The sequence below is a fragment of the Esox lucius genome, chromosome 25 (assembly GCF_011004845.1).
Source record: "Esox lucius isolate fEsoLuc1 chromosome 25, fEsoLuc1.pri, whole genome shotgun sequence".
NCBI lineage: Eukaryota > Metazoa > Chordata > Actinopteri > Esociformes > Esocidae > Esox > Esox lucius.
In genome coordinates this window covers 5492321-5509667 of record NC_047593.1, presented here as the reverse complement: position 1 = coordinate 5509667, position 17347 = coordinate 5492321, and the positions used below count along the sequence as shown (strand labels likewise).

The following is a 17347-nucleotide window of genomic DNA, read 5'->3' as shown; positions in this document are numbered from 1 at the left end:
ATTCTCCCAACACTACAGAGGCTGCATTAACAACCACTACTATGACAGCTGTTCCAAAAACAACAGCTGCTCCAACAACAAATACAGTTGCACCAAAAACTACAATTACTGATGCCACATCAACCACAGAGACTACAACAAATACCACAGTTACAACAGCTGTTCCAACAACGAACAAAACTGCACCAACCACAATAACACCTGATGCCTCAACAAACACAAAGACTGTCACTTCAACCACAGCTGTTGCCACATCAACCTCAGCTGCCTCCACAACAACCACAGAAGCTGCAACCACAACAACAGAAGCTCACATAATTACCACAGATGCAAACACAAACGCAGATGCTAACACAACCACAGATATTCCAAACACCACAGAGCCAGCATTAACAACCACAACAGTGACAGCTGTTCCAAAAATAACAACAGCTGCTCCAACAACAAACACAGCTGTACCAAAAACAACAATTGCTGATGCCACATCAACCACAGAGACTACCACAACTACCACAATTACAACAGCTGTTCCAACAACGTACAAAACTGCGCCAACCACAATAAAAGCTGATGCGTCAACAAACACAAAGACTGACACGTCAACCACAGCTGTTGCCACATCAACCTCAACAGCTCTCACAACTACAGAGGAGGACGCCACCACAACAGAAGCTCCCATATTTACCACAGATGCTAAAACAAACGCAGATGCTGACACAATCACAGATACTCCAAACACTACAGAGGCTGCATTAACAACCACAACTGTGAATGCTGTTCCAAAAACAACAACAGCTGCTCCAACAAATACCACAGCTGCACAGAAAACAACAATTACTGATGCCACATCAACCACAGAGACTACCACAAATACCACAATTACAACAGCTGTTCCAAAAATTGCTCCAACCACAAAAACACCTGATGACTCAACAAACACAAAGACCATCACTTCAACCACAGCTGTTGCCACATCAACGACAACAGCTGTCAAAACTACCGAGGAGGATGCCACAACAACAATAGCTGCTGCAATCACTACCATCACAGCTTCCATAATAACCACAGATGCTAACACACCCACAGATGCTCCAACAGCAACAATAGCAGATGACACAAAAACCACAAATACTGTCAAAAAAATCACAGCTGCTGCCACATCATCAAGAGCTGTCACAACTACCGAGGAGATTGCCACAACAACCACAGCTGCTGCCACATCAACCTCTACTGCTGCCAAAACTACAGAGGAGGATGCCACAACAACAACAGAAGCTCCCATAATTATCACAGATGCAAACACAAACGCAGATACTAACACAAACACTGATGCTCCCAACACTACAGAGGCTGCATTAACAACCACAACTATGACTGCTGTTCCAAAAACAACAACAGCTGCTCCAACAACAAACACAGATGTACCAAAAACAACAATTTCTGTTGCCACATCAACCACAGAGTCTACCACAACTACCACAATTACAACAGATATTCCAACGATTAACAAAACTGCGCCAACCACAATAACACCTGATGCCTCAACAAACACAAAGACTGTCACTTCAACCACAGCTGTTGCCACATCAACCTCAACAGCTCTCACAACTACCACAGAAGCTGCCACCACAACAACAGAAACTCACATAATTACCACAGATGCAAACACAAACGCAGATGCTAACACAACCACAGATTATCTCAACACCACAGAGCCAGCATTAACAACCACAACAGTGACAGCTTTTCCAAAAACAACAACAGCTGCTCCAACAACGAAAACAGATGCACCAAAAACATCAATTGCTGATGCCACATCAACCACAGAGACTACCACAACTGCCACAATTACAACAGATGTTCCAACAACAAACAAAACTGTGCCAATCACAATAACAGCTGATGCCTCAACAAACACAAAGACTGTCACTTCAACCACAGCTGTTGCCACATCAACCTCAACAGCGGTCACAACTACTGAGGAGGATGCCACCACAACAACAGAAGCTCCCATATTTACCACAGATGCTAACACAAACGCAGATGCTAACACATCCACAGATTCTCCCAACACTACAGAGGCTGCATTAACAACCACAACTATGACAGCTGTTCCAAAAAAAACAACAGCTGCTCCAACAACAAACACAGATGTACCAAAAACAACAATTGCTGATGCCACATCAACCAAAGAGTCAACCACAACTACCACAATTACAACAGATATTCCAACAACGTACAAAACTGCGCCAACCACAATAACAGCTGATGCGTCAACAAACACAAAGACTGTCACTTCAACCACAGTTGTTGCCACATCAACCTCAACAGCTCTCACAACTACCGAAGAGGATGCCACCACAACAACAGAAGCTCCCATATTTACCACAGATGCTAACACAAACGCAGATGCTAACACAACCACAGATTCTCCCAACACTACAGAGGCTGCATTAACAACCACTACTATGACAGCTGTACCAAAAACAACAACAGCTGCTCCAACAACAAACACAGTTGCACCAAAAACAACAATTACTGATGCCACATCAACCACAGAGACTACCACAAATACCACAATTACAACAGCTGTTCCAAAAACTGCTCTAACCACAAAAACACCTGATGCCTCAACAAACACAAAGACCATTACTTCAACCACAGCTGTTGCCACATCAACGTCAACAGCTGTCACAACTACCGAGGACGATGCCACAGCAACAATAGCTGCTGCCATCACTACCATCGCTGCTTCCAAAATAACCACAGATGCTAACACACCCACAGATGCTCCGAAAATCACAGAGGCTGCCACAACAACCACAACTGCGATAATTGTTCCAACAATGAATACAACAACCACAGCTTATCAAGCAACAACAATATCGGATGCCACAATAACCAGAGAGACTGACACAAAAAACATGGCTGTTCTGACATCAACCACAGCAGCAATAATGACAACATTAGATGTCAACACAATTACCACATATGCTCCATTAACCACAAAGGCTGCAATAACAACAACCATAGCTGCTGCCATTACAACTAAAGCTGCTCCCACAATCACAGAGACGGCCACAACAGCTACAACTACTACCACACCTAACATAACTGCTGTCACCTCAAACACTGCTTCTCCCACAATCACTAGAGCTGTCAAAACTACAGAGGAGGCTGCCACCACAACCACTGTGGCTGCCACCACAACAACAGAAGCTCCCATATTTACCACAGATGCTAACACAAGCGCAGATGCTCCGAAAACCACAGATGCTCCCAACACTACAGAGGCTGCAATATCAACCATAACCGCGACATCTGTTCCAAAAACAGCAGCTGCTCGAACAACAAACACAGCTGCTTCAGGAACACCATCAGCTAATACCACAACAACCATAGTTGTTGCCATATCAACCTCAACAGCTGTCACAACTAACAAGGAGGTTGCCACAACAACCATTGCTGCTGCCACCTCAACCACAGCAGCTTCCATAATAACCACAGATGCTAACACAACCACGGATGCTCCCAACATTACAGAGGCTGCATTAACAACCACAACTGCAACAGCTGTTCCAAAAACAACAACAGCTGCTCCATCAACGAACACAACTGCTTCAGCAACAACAGTAGCTGATGCCACAACAATCACAGAGACTGTCACTACAATCACAGCTGCTGCCACATTAACCACAACAGCTGTCACAACTACCAAGGAGGTTGCCACCATAGCCACAGCAGCTTCCATAATAACCACAGCTTCTCCCTCAATCACTGCAGTTGTTAAAACTACAGAGGAGGCTGCCAGCACAACCACCGTGGCTTCCATAATAAACGCAACTGCTGCCACAACTACCACAGAGACTGCCACAGAGACTGCCACAACTACAACAGCTGTTCCAATAACAAACAAAGCTGCTCCAACAATAATATCTGCTGATACCACAACAACCACAGAGACTGTCACTACAACCACAGCAGCTTCCTCATCAACTACAGCTGCTGCCAAATCAACCTCAACAGATGTCACAACTGCTGAGGAGGATGCCACCACAACCATAGATGCTGCCACCACAAACACAGCAGCTCCCATAATTACCACAGATGCACCCACAACCACAGATGCTGCCACAACTACCACAACTAGAACAGCTGCTCCAACAACATCGGATGTCAAAACAACCACAGAGACTGCTGCAAAAAACATAGCAACCACAGCAGTAGTAATGACAACATTAGATGTCAACACAATTACCACATATGCTCCAATAACCACAGAGGCTGCAATAACAACAACCATAGCTGCTGCCATTACAACTAAAGCTGCTACCACAATTACAGAGACGGCCACAACAACTACAACTGCTACTACACCTACCAGAGAGGCTGCTTCCTCAACCACAGCAGCTCCAATAATTACTGAAGATGTTGCTACAAAAAGCGCATCTTCTCTGACAACAACCACAGCTAAGCCGACAACCATGACAGCTGCTCCTACAACCACAGAATTTGTGACAATAAACATTGCTGCTCCCACAACAAGTACAGCTGCTCCAACAACCACAGATTCTCCCACAACAACTGAAGAGGCTGCCACCAAAATTGGAGCTTCTCCCACAACCACAGAGGATGCAAAAGCAACCACTGCTACTGCAACACCTACTGCTGGTACTGGAACGTCCACATCAGCTCTTACAACAACAGAGGCTACTACAATAACCACAAATGTTGCCACAACCACTGAGGCTGCAAAATCAACAACTACTGATCCTCATGTGACAACAACAGTAGTACCCACCAGCACTGTCATTGCTACAACAATCGCTGCTGCAACTATAACCACAACTGCCCCCATATCCACTGCAGAGGCTGCTAACAAAACCACTGCAGCAGTCAATACAACCGCAGCTGCTCCCATAACAACCACAACTGCAATAACCAAAGCTTTTCACACAACCTCAGAGGTTGCCACAACAACCACAACTGTTGTCACATTAATTCCAACAAACATAGAGGCTGCAATAAAAGCAACAACAGCTGCTCTCACAACCACAGAGGCTGCAACGACAAACACTGCAGCCACCTCAACTCCCCCAACCTTTCCCACAATAGCAACAGCTGCTGACACAAATACTGCACAGGCTGCCTCCACAACAACAACCACAACTGCTTCCAAAATAACAAAGGGTGCAACAATCACTGCTGCTTCCACAAAAAGCATTGCTCACACAGAGGCTGTCACAACAACAAATGCTGCAGCCACAGAGACTGACACAATAACCAACTTTACAACTGCAGCTGCTTCTACAACAACAACAACTGCTGTCAATACAATCACAGTTTCGCCTGGAAAAAACATTTCTGTAATCACAACAACCACAGCTGAACATAAAGCAACCACAGCTCAGACAACAACCCTGTCTGCTTACACAACAACCCTTAATATAGCCAAAACATCCACAAGTTCTCCCAGAACAACCATAGCTGCTTCTACAACAAACACAGCTGCAAAAACAGCAACAGCACCCATAACCAACTCTGCTGTATCTAAATCAACTATTGCTGCTTCTACAAAAAACACAGTTTCCCCGATACATCAACAGCTGCATCAATACTTACAGTTTCTGTCATACCATCTTCAGTTGGTGCCACAAAAAATGTGGTTGCTTCCACAAATGTCTTGTTGGCAAGCACAGTATTCACAGCTGCAACAACAAACACACCAACCAAAGCTGCTCCCAATACAATCCCAATTGCTGCCACACTGACTGCTGTGACAACCACAACTACATCTGCAACAACTAAAGCCACATCTACAACTGCTGCATCCATAACCACAAGTTCTGCCAAAACCTCCAGATTTCCTGATACAACAAACACAGCTGCCACAACTTTCTCAGCCTCTTCTACTAGAAATACATTAACTCCAACCACAATTCCTCCCAAAATCAACACGGCTATCACAACTACAACTACAGACTCGACAGCAAAACCTACAGCAAGTGAGGGGACAATAGAATTAGGATTCAGAATGATACGGCCATTTTTAAGTGACTACTCAGACTCTTCAACAACAGCATATCAGGAACTAGCAGCAAATGTTACCACAGAAGTGAGCTATGTTTCTTTAAACAATATTGTATTGTGTCTCTGTCTTTAGTACAGTAATTATCGATTGATGTTATTGACACGTTTTACGTCTTTCCTTGCAGGTGAATCGTGGTTACAATTTACTTTACCCTTTAACGTACCTAAGGTGTAGGATCATTCAATTCACGTAAGTAGGAATTAACTGAAAGGCATAACTGTATATTAATTCAAGTTTAATGTTTGTATATTAGTAGTCTGAATTGCACTCATAATTATAAATATAATAATTCTAAAACTGGTTGGGTCCGAATTACAAATCGCGCTCCAAGACATTTTCCATTAGGCCTAGCCGTCACACTTACCCTTGCTAGCAGAAATATTCCAAATGATCACTGCATCTCCATAACATTTTCATTCCTGTTCACGTTGCTGTCTGATTCTATTGCATTTCTTTACTTGCACGTTATTTCCCTATGGTTTCTAGCCTATCATTTAGTTTGTATGTGGGGGTTCATTAAAGCCTAACGACGTACCTGTCTCAACTTTGATGATTCGTTTAATTCGTTTTTTAGCTGTAGGCAACCAGGAGTAAATCATGTGCATTATGTAGAGAATAGTTTTTTTTTCAACCAAGCATCATCCACATTTTGTTGTGCTATAGACTTTCTTAACATCTACAGTGGGGAGAACAAGTATTTGATACACTGCCGATTTTGCAGGTTTTCCCACTTACAAAAGCATGTAGAAGTCTGTAATCTTTATCATAGGTACTCTTCAACTGTGAGTGACGGAATCTAAAACAGAAATCCAGAAAATCCCTGTGTGATTTTTAAATAATTAATTACCATTTTATTGCATGATATAAGCATTGAGTCTTCTTAGGTATATTTGTACCAGTTTTTTCACACTTGGCAGTTACTCCATTTCTTCCTTAGAGATGTTCTTAAACTCTCCCAGATTAGATGGGGAGTGTTGGTGAACTGCAATCTACTGGTCTCCCCATGTTCAAATTGGGTTGAAGTCTAGGCTTTGGCTGGACCACTCAATAACATTCGCAGAGTGGTTCCAAAGCCGCTCCAGATTTGTCTTGCCATGTGCTTCGGGTCATTGCTGTACTGAAATATTACTCTTGTCATTATGCCTTCAACCAAGAAGTGGCTCCTGTTTAGCCACTCTACCACAAAGTCTTGATTGATCCAGTGCTGTGAAGATGTTTGTCCTTCTTAGTTCTTAGTTTGGATTGAAGGCCAAGTCCAGGAAAAATCTTTGCAGTTCTAAAAGTTTTCCATTTTAGAAAGATTGAGTCCTCTGTGCCTCTGAGAAGTTTCGATGCTATAGCATTTCATTCTAACTTCATGGCTTGATTTTTACTCTGACATGCACAGTTGAAGGGTGGGACCTTACTCAAACAGATGTGTGCTGTTCTAAATCATGCCCTATCATAAGAATTTGCAACTGGTGGACTCCATTCATGTACTGGAAAATCTTGGGGATGATCAAGGAACACAGAACGCATCTGTGCTCAATTTTGAGTCTCATGGCATATAGTCAGAATACTATTGTGAATGAGATATTTCCCTTTATGATTTTGATGTTTTACATTTTCAATAAATTGGCACACAATTCTGAAAAGGTTTTACACATTATTATTATTATCGGACAGTGGCCATATCAGACACAAATCAAATGAGAAACATATGAACTCACTTCATTTACTTGTATTTTTCAGGAGTGGCTCCGTCATTGTCAACATGACCCTTATTTTTAAAAACCAGACAGTGGTTCCAAATATAACAAGTGTACAGCAGGCATTGGCCCTGTCTCTGGCTGACGAACACATCTTCTTAAATGTCGATCCTACCTCCATTAGTGCCAGTAAGTAATTCCATATTTTATTCTAAAATGCTGTACTTTTTGGTGGAGTTGTGATAATCCAACGCTTATGATCAAAACCAAGTTCTAAACAAAGTATTACATTGCATGTTATTGTACCTTTTCCCCTGTAAAGCCGGGATAACCACTACCACCACTACCACCACTACCACCACTACCACCACTACCACAAACCCAAGTACAGCGGTTCCAATTACAGCGACCAGTGCCTCATCAGGAGCCAACACCTTGAGAATCAACAAGGGGACTGCAGTTTGGCTACCCATACTCTTCACCATGTTAACAGGACTATCCCTTTTGAATTAAAATACATTCATCATGGGGGAAAACAAATATCAGTATTAAAGCGGGAACTAGAAGGAATGCAAGTGGAGCAGGAAACTAGCTCTGCCTTATCCAGAAGGGAGTGATTTTAACAATTAAATTGAACAACTTGTTTTAACTGAAAATAATGCTAAATCCAAAGCAGTTAATTATGACATTACCCCAAAGCAACCTGAACATTGATATGGTTTTATATGAAAACAAACAGAATAAGTGTAATTATGTATCTTTTCAAAAGCTTTGTTTAAATGTAAATTACTGCAATTAATATACTGGGCAGATTGCAGATACATTCTAAAACCCTTAAAACAAGTGTCTAAAAAGAAAAGTGATTAAAACAAGAAAAAGTGCTGTACATGCCTTATATTATACATATTTATTAATTATTTATAAAACAACATTTTAAATATTACCTACAGAGCAACATATCTAAATATCTTAATTGTATTTATAAGCACATTATAGGCATCTATGTATTATGTATTATAAAAGCATTATAGCCATCTATGTATATTGTGCTCTCACAGACTGAATATTTTTCAGACTCATGAAGCACTTCTAATGAATCAGATACTTTTTAATCCATTGTTATTTAATGTTAATAAAATATACATTGTTTATCTTTCACATTGTATTCAATTCTCACAGTCCACTTTTATCACTTTAATGTGCTTCCTTCTGGAATTGTCTTTAACTAAATCAGATAGGACAAAGGCACCGGGAGAACAGAGGATTTTTAATAAAATAACTAAGATGTAACAAAATTAAACTAGACATGAAAAGAAGGAACTGAATCCAAAACAATACCGTCAAGATACAAAAGGGAAGGAGGTGCTTAGATAGGGAGACTGATCAGTTACACAAGTCGGGGGAAATAACAGCAAACAGGTATCTGTGCTTTAAATGAAAGAGAGGGTGTTGAACCAAGCTTGACAAGGTTCAGAGAAAGAACCTATAAAGAAATGTGTATTAATTTAAAGTGTGTTTTATTGTTGATAAAGACATTTTTACAACCGTGTTGGTTAATTATTTGGAGGATGGCAGTAAGCTTAAATTTTCATTGCCTTTAATAACCCAAGTATAATTTATATCCACTAAAATTATATTTAATTTATACTCTTCTGGGCTATTAAATGCCATTTATATATTTTGATCAAACAAATAGAGGATGCAATTAATTCATGTACATTATTCTGTCCCCTACACTCATTCAATCTAAAAGGTTTAAACAAATGCTGATGGTCTCCCTGGTATTGAAAGTTTTTATACATTATTCAAGAAAATGCTATGAGTTACCACTAAGTACAATAGTTTTGACTAATTTGAGACCAAAGTATGAATGAGCTCTTTGCTATTCAGTATGATTTCACATTTCGTCAGCTTATGTATTGGTTTCACAAAATCAATACACAGTGCCAACAAAAAAACATCTTTGGTTCTTCACCACAAGAAGTCTTTGTCTAAAACAACAGGTCCGTTTAAAATGTGTTCCAGAATAAAAATTCACAAGAACTCTGTTACAAAAGCACTTTTCTCCCCTCACTGTCCAGTTTCAAAAACATTCTCCACTCACTGTCCAGTTTCAAAAACATTCTCCACTCACTGTCCAGTTTCAAAAACATTCTCCACTCACTGTCCAGTTACAAAAGCAGTTGCCAGTTCAAAACACATGTAAAGCTGAAGCATGCACAAATGATGTCTGTCTCTATTTCTTCACCCACTGATTTAAGGTGCACTTTTATATTCAGTATATATATACTCATTCCTTGTACATATAAAAACAAAGATTACACAGTTTCACACAATGAAAAGCCTGCTCATTGTGTGAACAGGTTTTTGTAAAAAAAACAACATTGAAGGTTATATTAACTATACTGACTTTGCATTATTTCAACCAGTAGGTGCCCTCAGTGAGCGCCGTATAGATGAGACATGAAGAAATGAACCTTTTAGCAAAGTAATGTACTGGAAAGTCTCATCGATTCAATAAGGCCTCGTTTAGCCATCACTACTGGGCAGAGGTACAGGACCGCAGGTGAAACAGGTAATCCAGGCAACAGGTCAAAACGCCTGGTCAAAGGCAAAAGCTCAGGCAAGGGTTAGGCGAAAAGGTTGGTTGATAAACACCGGTTAGGAGGTCAAAGAACAGAACAGAACAGGATAGGATAGGATAGGATATACTATCGGGGGTTTAATGGAGAACCGGCTTGGTATGTAACCATGACAAACAATAACTAACAAGGAACTAGTGCTAACGGGCGAACTAAATTGGGAGTGTAAATGGGGGACAGGTGTTAGTACTCAGGTGATTGGGATCTGGGGTGTGAGCTGTGTTCAGCGGCGGGAGGTTGTGTGTGTCCAATGGGATTGGACTGCCGACATGGGGTGTGAATGTGCAGGATGAGGATTGGGAGGGAACCTTATTGACATCATTGTTGGTACACACTTACATTACATTACATTATTCTTCTCTGGAATAACTTACTGCCATCACATTACTGTGTATACGAAATCTCCTATTCTGATAGGAGCGATTCCAGACATCAGCTGACACTCCGCTGACCAATGGGGGTTCCTGTTCCTTCCATCGAAATGATCCCACTTTACCAGCGTCCAGTGTCTCTTAAAAGTGTTCACCCCTATTGGACCTTTCCACATTTTACTGTGTTACTACTGTAACGCGGTGCCGAAGCGTAGCGTCAAAACATGTTTCGATGTGGCCAAGTCACATGATATAAGCAAATTAAGTGTTGGTTACGTCATACTGTTTCGACCAGGATTCAATCACCGGATGAATAAACTTTGCCAGTCCCTGAAAAAAAAGCCAATGAAATGGCCTGATTCCAAGAGTTGTTTGATGCAAGAGAGAAAGTAATACATTATTATCAGAACAATTGGGTTGATTTGGAGAAATGGAAGGACAAAAAATAGCAAGATTCACTGTGTGGGAAAATGTTCAAGTTGTTGAACATAACCATGTGAAATGCATGATTTGTGAGCAACAACTGGGCTACTACAACTTGCATACACAACTTTCATTCACAAATTAACATATACTGTAAGCATAGAAATGACCCATTATGTATGAAATCCACAAATACAAAATCAGTATTTTATACAGTATCAGTATCTTGAGTAGATACTGCATTTAGCTCCACTTAACGTTTTACTCATCAATTTACTCAGTGTTTGGGCCTATACACAATTTCAGTTGCATTACACATATTTGACCAGCAGATGTCGCCAGTGTAAGATGTTTCAAGTATTTCGAAACGGTGAACCCTTTGTTGATGCAATTGTTTCAATTGGCTCAATGTTTCAAAAAGCTTTGTTTCTCTCATCACTACCAGAAACACTAAGGCAGGGTGTAATAGCAGGGTCTGGCTCAAATACCAGAAACCTTGTGGAAAATCAGGGTCTGGCTCAAATACCAGAAACCTTGTGGAAAAGCAGGGTCGGGCTCAAATACCAGAAACCTTGTGGAAAAGCAGGGTCTGGCTCAAATACCAGAAACCTTGTGGAAAAGCAAGGTCTGGCTCAAATACCAGAAACCTTGTGGAAAAGCAGGGTCTGGCTCAAATACCAGAAACCTTGTGGAAAAGCAGGGTCGGGCTCAAATACCAGAAACCTTGTGGAAAAGCAGGGTCTGGCTCAAATACCAGAAACCTTGTGGAAAAGCAAGGTCTGGCTCAAATACCAGAAACCTTGTGGAAAAGCAGGGTCTGGCTCAAATACCAGAAACCTTGTGGAAAAGCAGGGTCTGGCTCAAATACCAGAAACCTTGTGGAAAAGCAGGGTCTGGCTAAAATTTAGCACTTTAATTACTTTAATCACTTTAAGTGCTTAATTTGATTTTAAGTGCTAACTATTCATTTGTTAAAGTGCTAACTATTCAATGAGTTGCCTGCGGAATCCGGGTGCAACAGGTAATGAGCTGTAGACATTTAGATTAGGTTGGGAAGTAAAAATATAAAAAGCATATCACTGGATGAATGAATGAGACAATGATGTGACCTCAGGTCTTCAGGCAAAAGTCTGTGATTGGACTTTCAGATGAGGATCTACAGATATAGCAATGATTCTGATATGTCTTATTTGGTAATATTAATTACACCTGCCTTAGTTTTGATAATTCGTTTTTGAAACATTTGATTAAATTCAATTAACCTTTTTCAGTGATTTCAATGTAGATTTTAGTGAATACCTTCTGGACCCATAGGTTGTAAATGTAGAGAGATTCTATGCAGTTAGGCATTATAATGTAGTCAATTTAACTACTAGGTGTTTTACTATGATGTTGGGCCACGGATTAGGGGCCATCTTAATTACCTAGATCATTACTTAATCAAGTTGACATTTTCTCAAGTGCTTACTATTTTCATTCCATTATAAACAATAAAACCAAGAAAAAGTACGACTTATCAAACGTTTAGCAACTTGTGACATTCTTTGTAAGTTTCAAGCCACATTGGTTATATTTTTGATGGATATTCTATGTGATATCCATATGTAATTACCACACCGGTTTGTAAAGGACAGATGTTTGTGGCCATTTTTGAATACACTACCTACACCAACCACCCTCGGTGGTGGTTACAAACACCCTCGGCCTCCCTGATGCCAGTATGAATACTTACAATTATATCTATATGTGTGTGCCTGCATTTGCAGAATGCTTTTTAGGATTTAATGGCAGTCATTCATTTTCTAAATAAATACTGGAGATGTAAACCGTGAAGGAAACGTTTGTTATACCGTATTTTTAAAGGACAATTACAAAAAACATTGAAGATTTGTCAGATTTTGGTTTCCCAGTTTTGTGTTTTTGCTCTAAGTACTAAGGTAATCAAGTTCTATCAAATAGCTTTAATGGAAAGAAAGCAACGTAGTCCTTTGGTGCTGTACTTATGCTAGCCCAACCACCTATCCCTGAATGTTGCAAGAGAGACAGTCCAACAATAACTTAATAAATGATTCATGAGCTTGAAATAACATTTTGTACATTGTGATCAGTGAAGTGCTTAATTGGAGTTTCAAGAATGCTGGTTGGTATGATCGGGCTGTTTCATATGGAAATTTGAACAATGGCACACAGAGTGCCGCAATGATTCAGATTTTAGAAATGTCAGTCATTCTCATGAATTCCCTACATACACCTTGAACCTACATTATGCACATAACGAGATTTGCAGCATGGTTGGCTTGAAGCACTGACATGTTTTTTGCGCTAGCAAAAAGGGGTAAGGTGGAGAGGCACCACAACGCATCCAGCCCAAGTTCAAAGATACATACCCGCTAAAGAGCACACTTCGTTCAAAGAAAGTTGACGAGCTGAAGTCTGTTTTGAAAGCACAGCAGTCACTTTTTACCAAACCGACCGCGAAAAGTAAGGCTGCAACAGATGCATCCTTCCGTGTCAGCCACCTGTTGGCTGAACATAAGAAACCGTTCACCGATGGAGAGCTATACAATGAGGCAATGGTCGTTGCCGCAGATACCTTATTTAAAGATTTAAAAAACAAAGAGGACGTAACAAATGCTATCGGAAGTGTGCCACTTGGCCCAGCCACTGTGGCAAGAAGGTTAGAGTTGTTATCGTAAGACGTGAAACAACAAGTTCTCAAGGGGTCTTGTAAAGTTTCCCCTTCTCTCATCCTGTGCACTTAAGGTGAAGGCCTACTTCGGATCAACATATCTCTGTGATATGGCCTTTTCACAAATGAAAATGATAAAGTCCAAGACCAGATCTTGTCTAACTAATAGACATCTCACAGACTGTGTAAGACTTGCTGTGTCAAACTATGAGCCAGACTACAGAGCACTTGCTGATAGTGTGCAATCACAGCCATCACATTTAATATACAGTATGTGCGTGGGGAGATAATCTCATCTGAGCCCCCAGATTGAGGGAGCATTGCTTTGAAATCTGTTGGCTATATTGTTAAAAAAAGGTCTTTATGTTGTTGAAAAAGGGAAAGAGAATCAGTGCTGTACATTATTGTTTTAGGCCTGTAATTGATTGTTTATTGAGGCAATTACTAATGATTAGTAGTAGGTAGTAATTTTTGTGCTTCTCCATAGGCAAGCACCATGGCTTTGTATAAGATTCTAGATTCAACTAGAAACCAGTGGAGTGTGCGGAGGAGCAGGGTGACATGGACGGACTTAGATTAAGTTGCTAAATTGATAATGGAACATATTTTTGAAGAATTGAAGGATGACTGTTGTCATAATATTTGGTATGCTATTTGCAGTTACCTGAGTATTTCCATTTTGAAGTGTTTGAAATATGTTTTAAAAGGGAAAGTGAAACATTATTGGCTTAGGCCTGTAATTGACTGATTGTTGTGTTTATATATGAGTAATAAGCCTGTGGAAATACTTAATGTTATATTACTGTTTAATTATAGTTGACAGTTTGTATTGTTATATACTATTTGTATAATAAATATTTTGCTAGTGACTAACAGGCAACAAAGAATGTCAAACTACATTGTGGCCTCGTTTTTTCATAATTTCTTGCAAGTGGTAGATCTTGGTTTACATTTGGACTTGGGATGTGATCTTAGGCTTGAAAAGGTGGGTGACCACTGTTTTAGATGATTCAAAGACACCCACCAGCAGACCCATGTATCAATAAGTCCCTCTCAATTTGTATTTTTTTCGTCTCTAGGCTATAAAACCTTGTGGAAAAGCCCACCCCCAAAAACACAAAGATTTCCCCCCAAAACCACTGTCACCCGCCATAAAGACCATGAAGCTACAGAATCATCCAGTGAGGTGCAAAGAAGGATAAGTGCTTTGACAACGCTGTGTTTCTCTTGCTTCTCCATAGGCAAGCACCATGGCTTTGTATAATATTCTAGATTCAACTAGAAACCAGTGGAGTGTGCGGAGGAGCAGGGTGACATGGTCGGACTTAGAATAAGTGGCTAAATTGATAATGGTTTGATTGCACAAGCATGGAGTGGTACAAACAATGACCTGAAGTACCTACCTCCACTGTTCTTGCGTGAGGTGAGGCTGTTCTACGAATGTTGTACAGCATGAAGCCACTGTACATGAATGAGTCATTGCCTTGATGTTTATAAATAATGACAGGGTGTTGTCCAGAATCATGTTACACTCTGGGACAGAGACGCTGGGCTCAAAGAAAACATTGTTGAGTGTCACCCGGTGATTTGTTGATAGAAAACATCTCAAGGTTTATTAGTCAAATGCACCGAACAACACAGCGTCATCCTGCACAATTAAATTCTTATGACATGGCACCTGACAAACTATGTAGTGAGAGTTAAGAAGAAGAGTATATAAGCAAAAATATAGCTAGACAGAAAATAATAATAAAATAAAGCAACAAAATACATAACACTGAGAACTGTAAACGAGCAGCAATATGGGTAGTATTATTGATATAGCAGCAATCTGGGTAGTATTATTATATATGGGAAGTATGGCAGTAACATACATAAGTGTGAACTAGCAGCAGTTGGTGGAGTTTATTACAGATACATATGAGTGCAATAAGCTTATGAATGGCGGCATAGCACACTAGTACACAACTATGAAGTGAGAATTAAAAAGAAAAATGGACACAGCAAAAACATGGTAAGAGAAAAAAGCAGTAATATACATAACACTGTACATAGCAGCGGTTTAAAAAGAGTACTGTAAACTAGCAGCAATATTGGTAGTAGTATTGAATATTGTAGATATGGCAAGTATGGCAGTAATATACATGAACATTTTAAACTACCATCAATTTTTAAAGAGTAGGATGGGGGAATATGAACAGTATGGTGGTAGTATTGAGTATTATACACACGAGGCCGCCTTCGCTCCCCACGTGCATCAATGAGCCTTGGCCGCCCATGAACATGTCACCAGTTCACTGCTTTTCCTTCCTTGGACCACTTTTGATAGGTACTGACCACTGCAGACCAGGAACACCCCACAAGGGCTGCAGTTTTGGAGATGTTCTGACCCAATTATCCAGCCATCACAATTTGGCCCTTGTCAAAGTCACTCAGATCCTTACACTTGCAAATCTTTCCAGTTTCTAACACATCAACTTTGAGGACAGAATATTCACTTGCTGCCTAATACATCCCACCCACTGACAGGTGCCATCATAATGATGTGTCACTTTATTTCATTAAACATGAAATCAAGAATGATATACTGACTAGGCAAGATACGTTCAGCAAATTGTTAGCCTCTTACATGTCTGGCAGCTTTTAAACAAATCCGTGTTCATCTTTTGATGGTCCAATAATTTGTGTAATAATGTGTCCTATCTATAGCACCAACTACACAGATTGGTCCAGCTATGGCCTTGAATATTTTTGTAAATTTGAAAGTAGAGAGCCACATACTCATAATGCAACTGTCAAATCAAAGTCACTGTTAAGAAATATATGCATATAGTTTCACAAACATATGTCAAAATCCTGCAAAAAATGAATTGTTAACATAAACAAAGCATGATTAGCAGAATAATGTCTGTTTATAATGTTCAAGTGTTTTTGTGAATGTTACAGCATTTTTCACCTGCATTGTACAGACTTGTGACTTGCATTATATTTGTGAAGGCCGCTACATATCTGGGAGTCACATTTTATGTATCAGTTTCATATGGGATCCAGATTAGGACCTCCTTAGTTCTGGCTATGCTTAGCCTCCAGAACCCCTTGTTGGAACTGGATGTTGACCCGTTTTTGATTAATTACATATTGTCAATGAATTAATGTAACAAATTAATTTAATGTATAAAGAGAGTATTCCAATTACAGTACAACTATCAAAGCTTAAAATACTCCAGAGATTTGAGGTGATTGTAAGAGCAGAGAAGCATGCAGAGTTCAGGAGGAAAATGCAAGAGCCTTTCACAAACCTTCACTCTGGTTATATCCTAAACTCAAGTAGTGGGGGTTGGTTAACTGACCTAATGAAAACAAAACCAGTCCTGTAGAACAGACCCCTTAGCAATCAGTGGCATCTCCTGATCTGTTTCCTATGACACAGGGGTGTTATCTCA

The 17347-nt window shown here is 40.2% G+C and overlaps 1 protein-coding gene across 1 annotated transcript; it reads left to right on the top strand.

Annotated features, from left to right (window-relative positions):
• Positions 1-5591: 5591 nt before the first annotated feature.
• LOC105009097 (phosphatidylinositol 4-kinase) lies at positions 5592-8659 on the top strand. The gene is made up of 4 exons (XM_020045155.3): positions 5592-6115; positions 6216-6280; positions 7823-7968; positions 8102-8659. The coding sequence occupies exons 1-4, from the start codon at positions 6035-6037 to the stop codon at positions 8290-8292; spliced, it is 483 nt and encodes a 160-aa protein (XP_019900714.3). The 5' UTR covers positions 5592-6034; the 3' UTR covers positions 8293-8659.
• The last annotated feature ends 8688 nt before the right edge of the window (positions 8660-17347 follow it).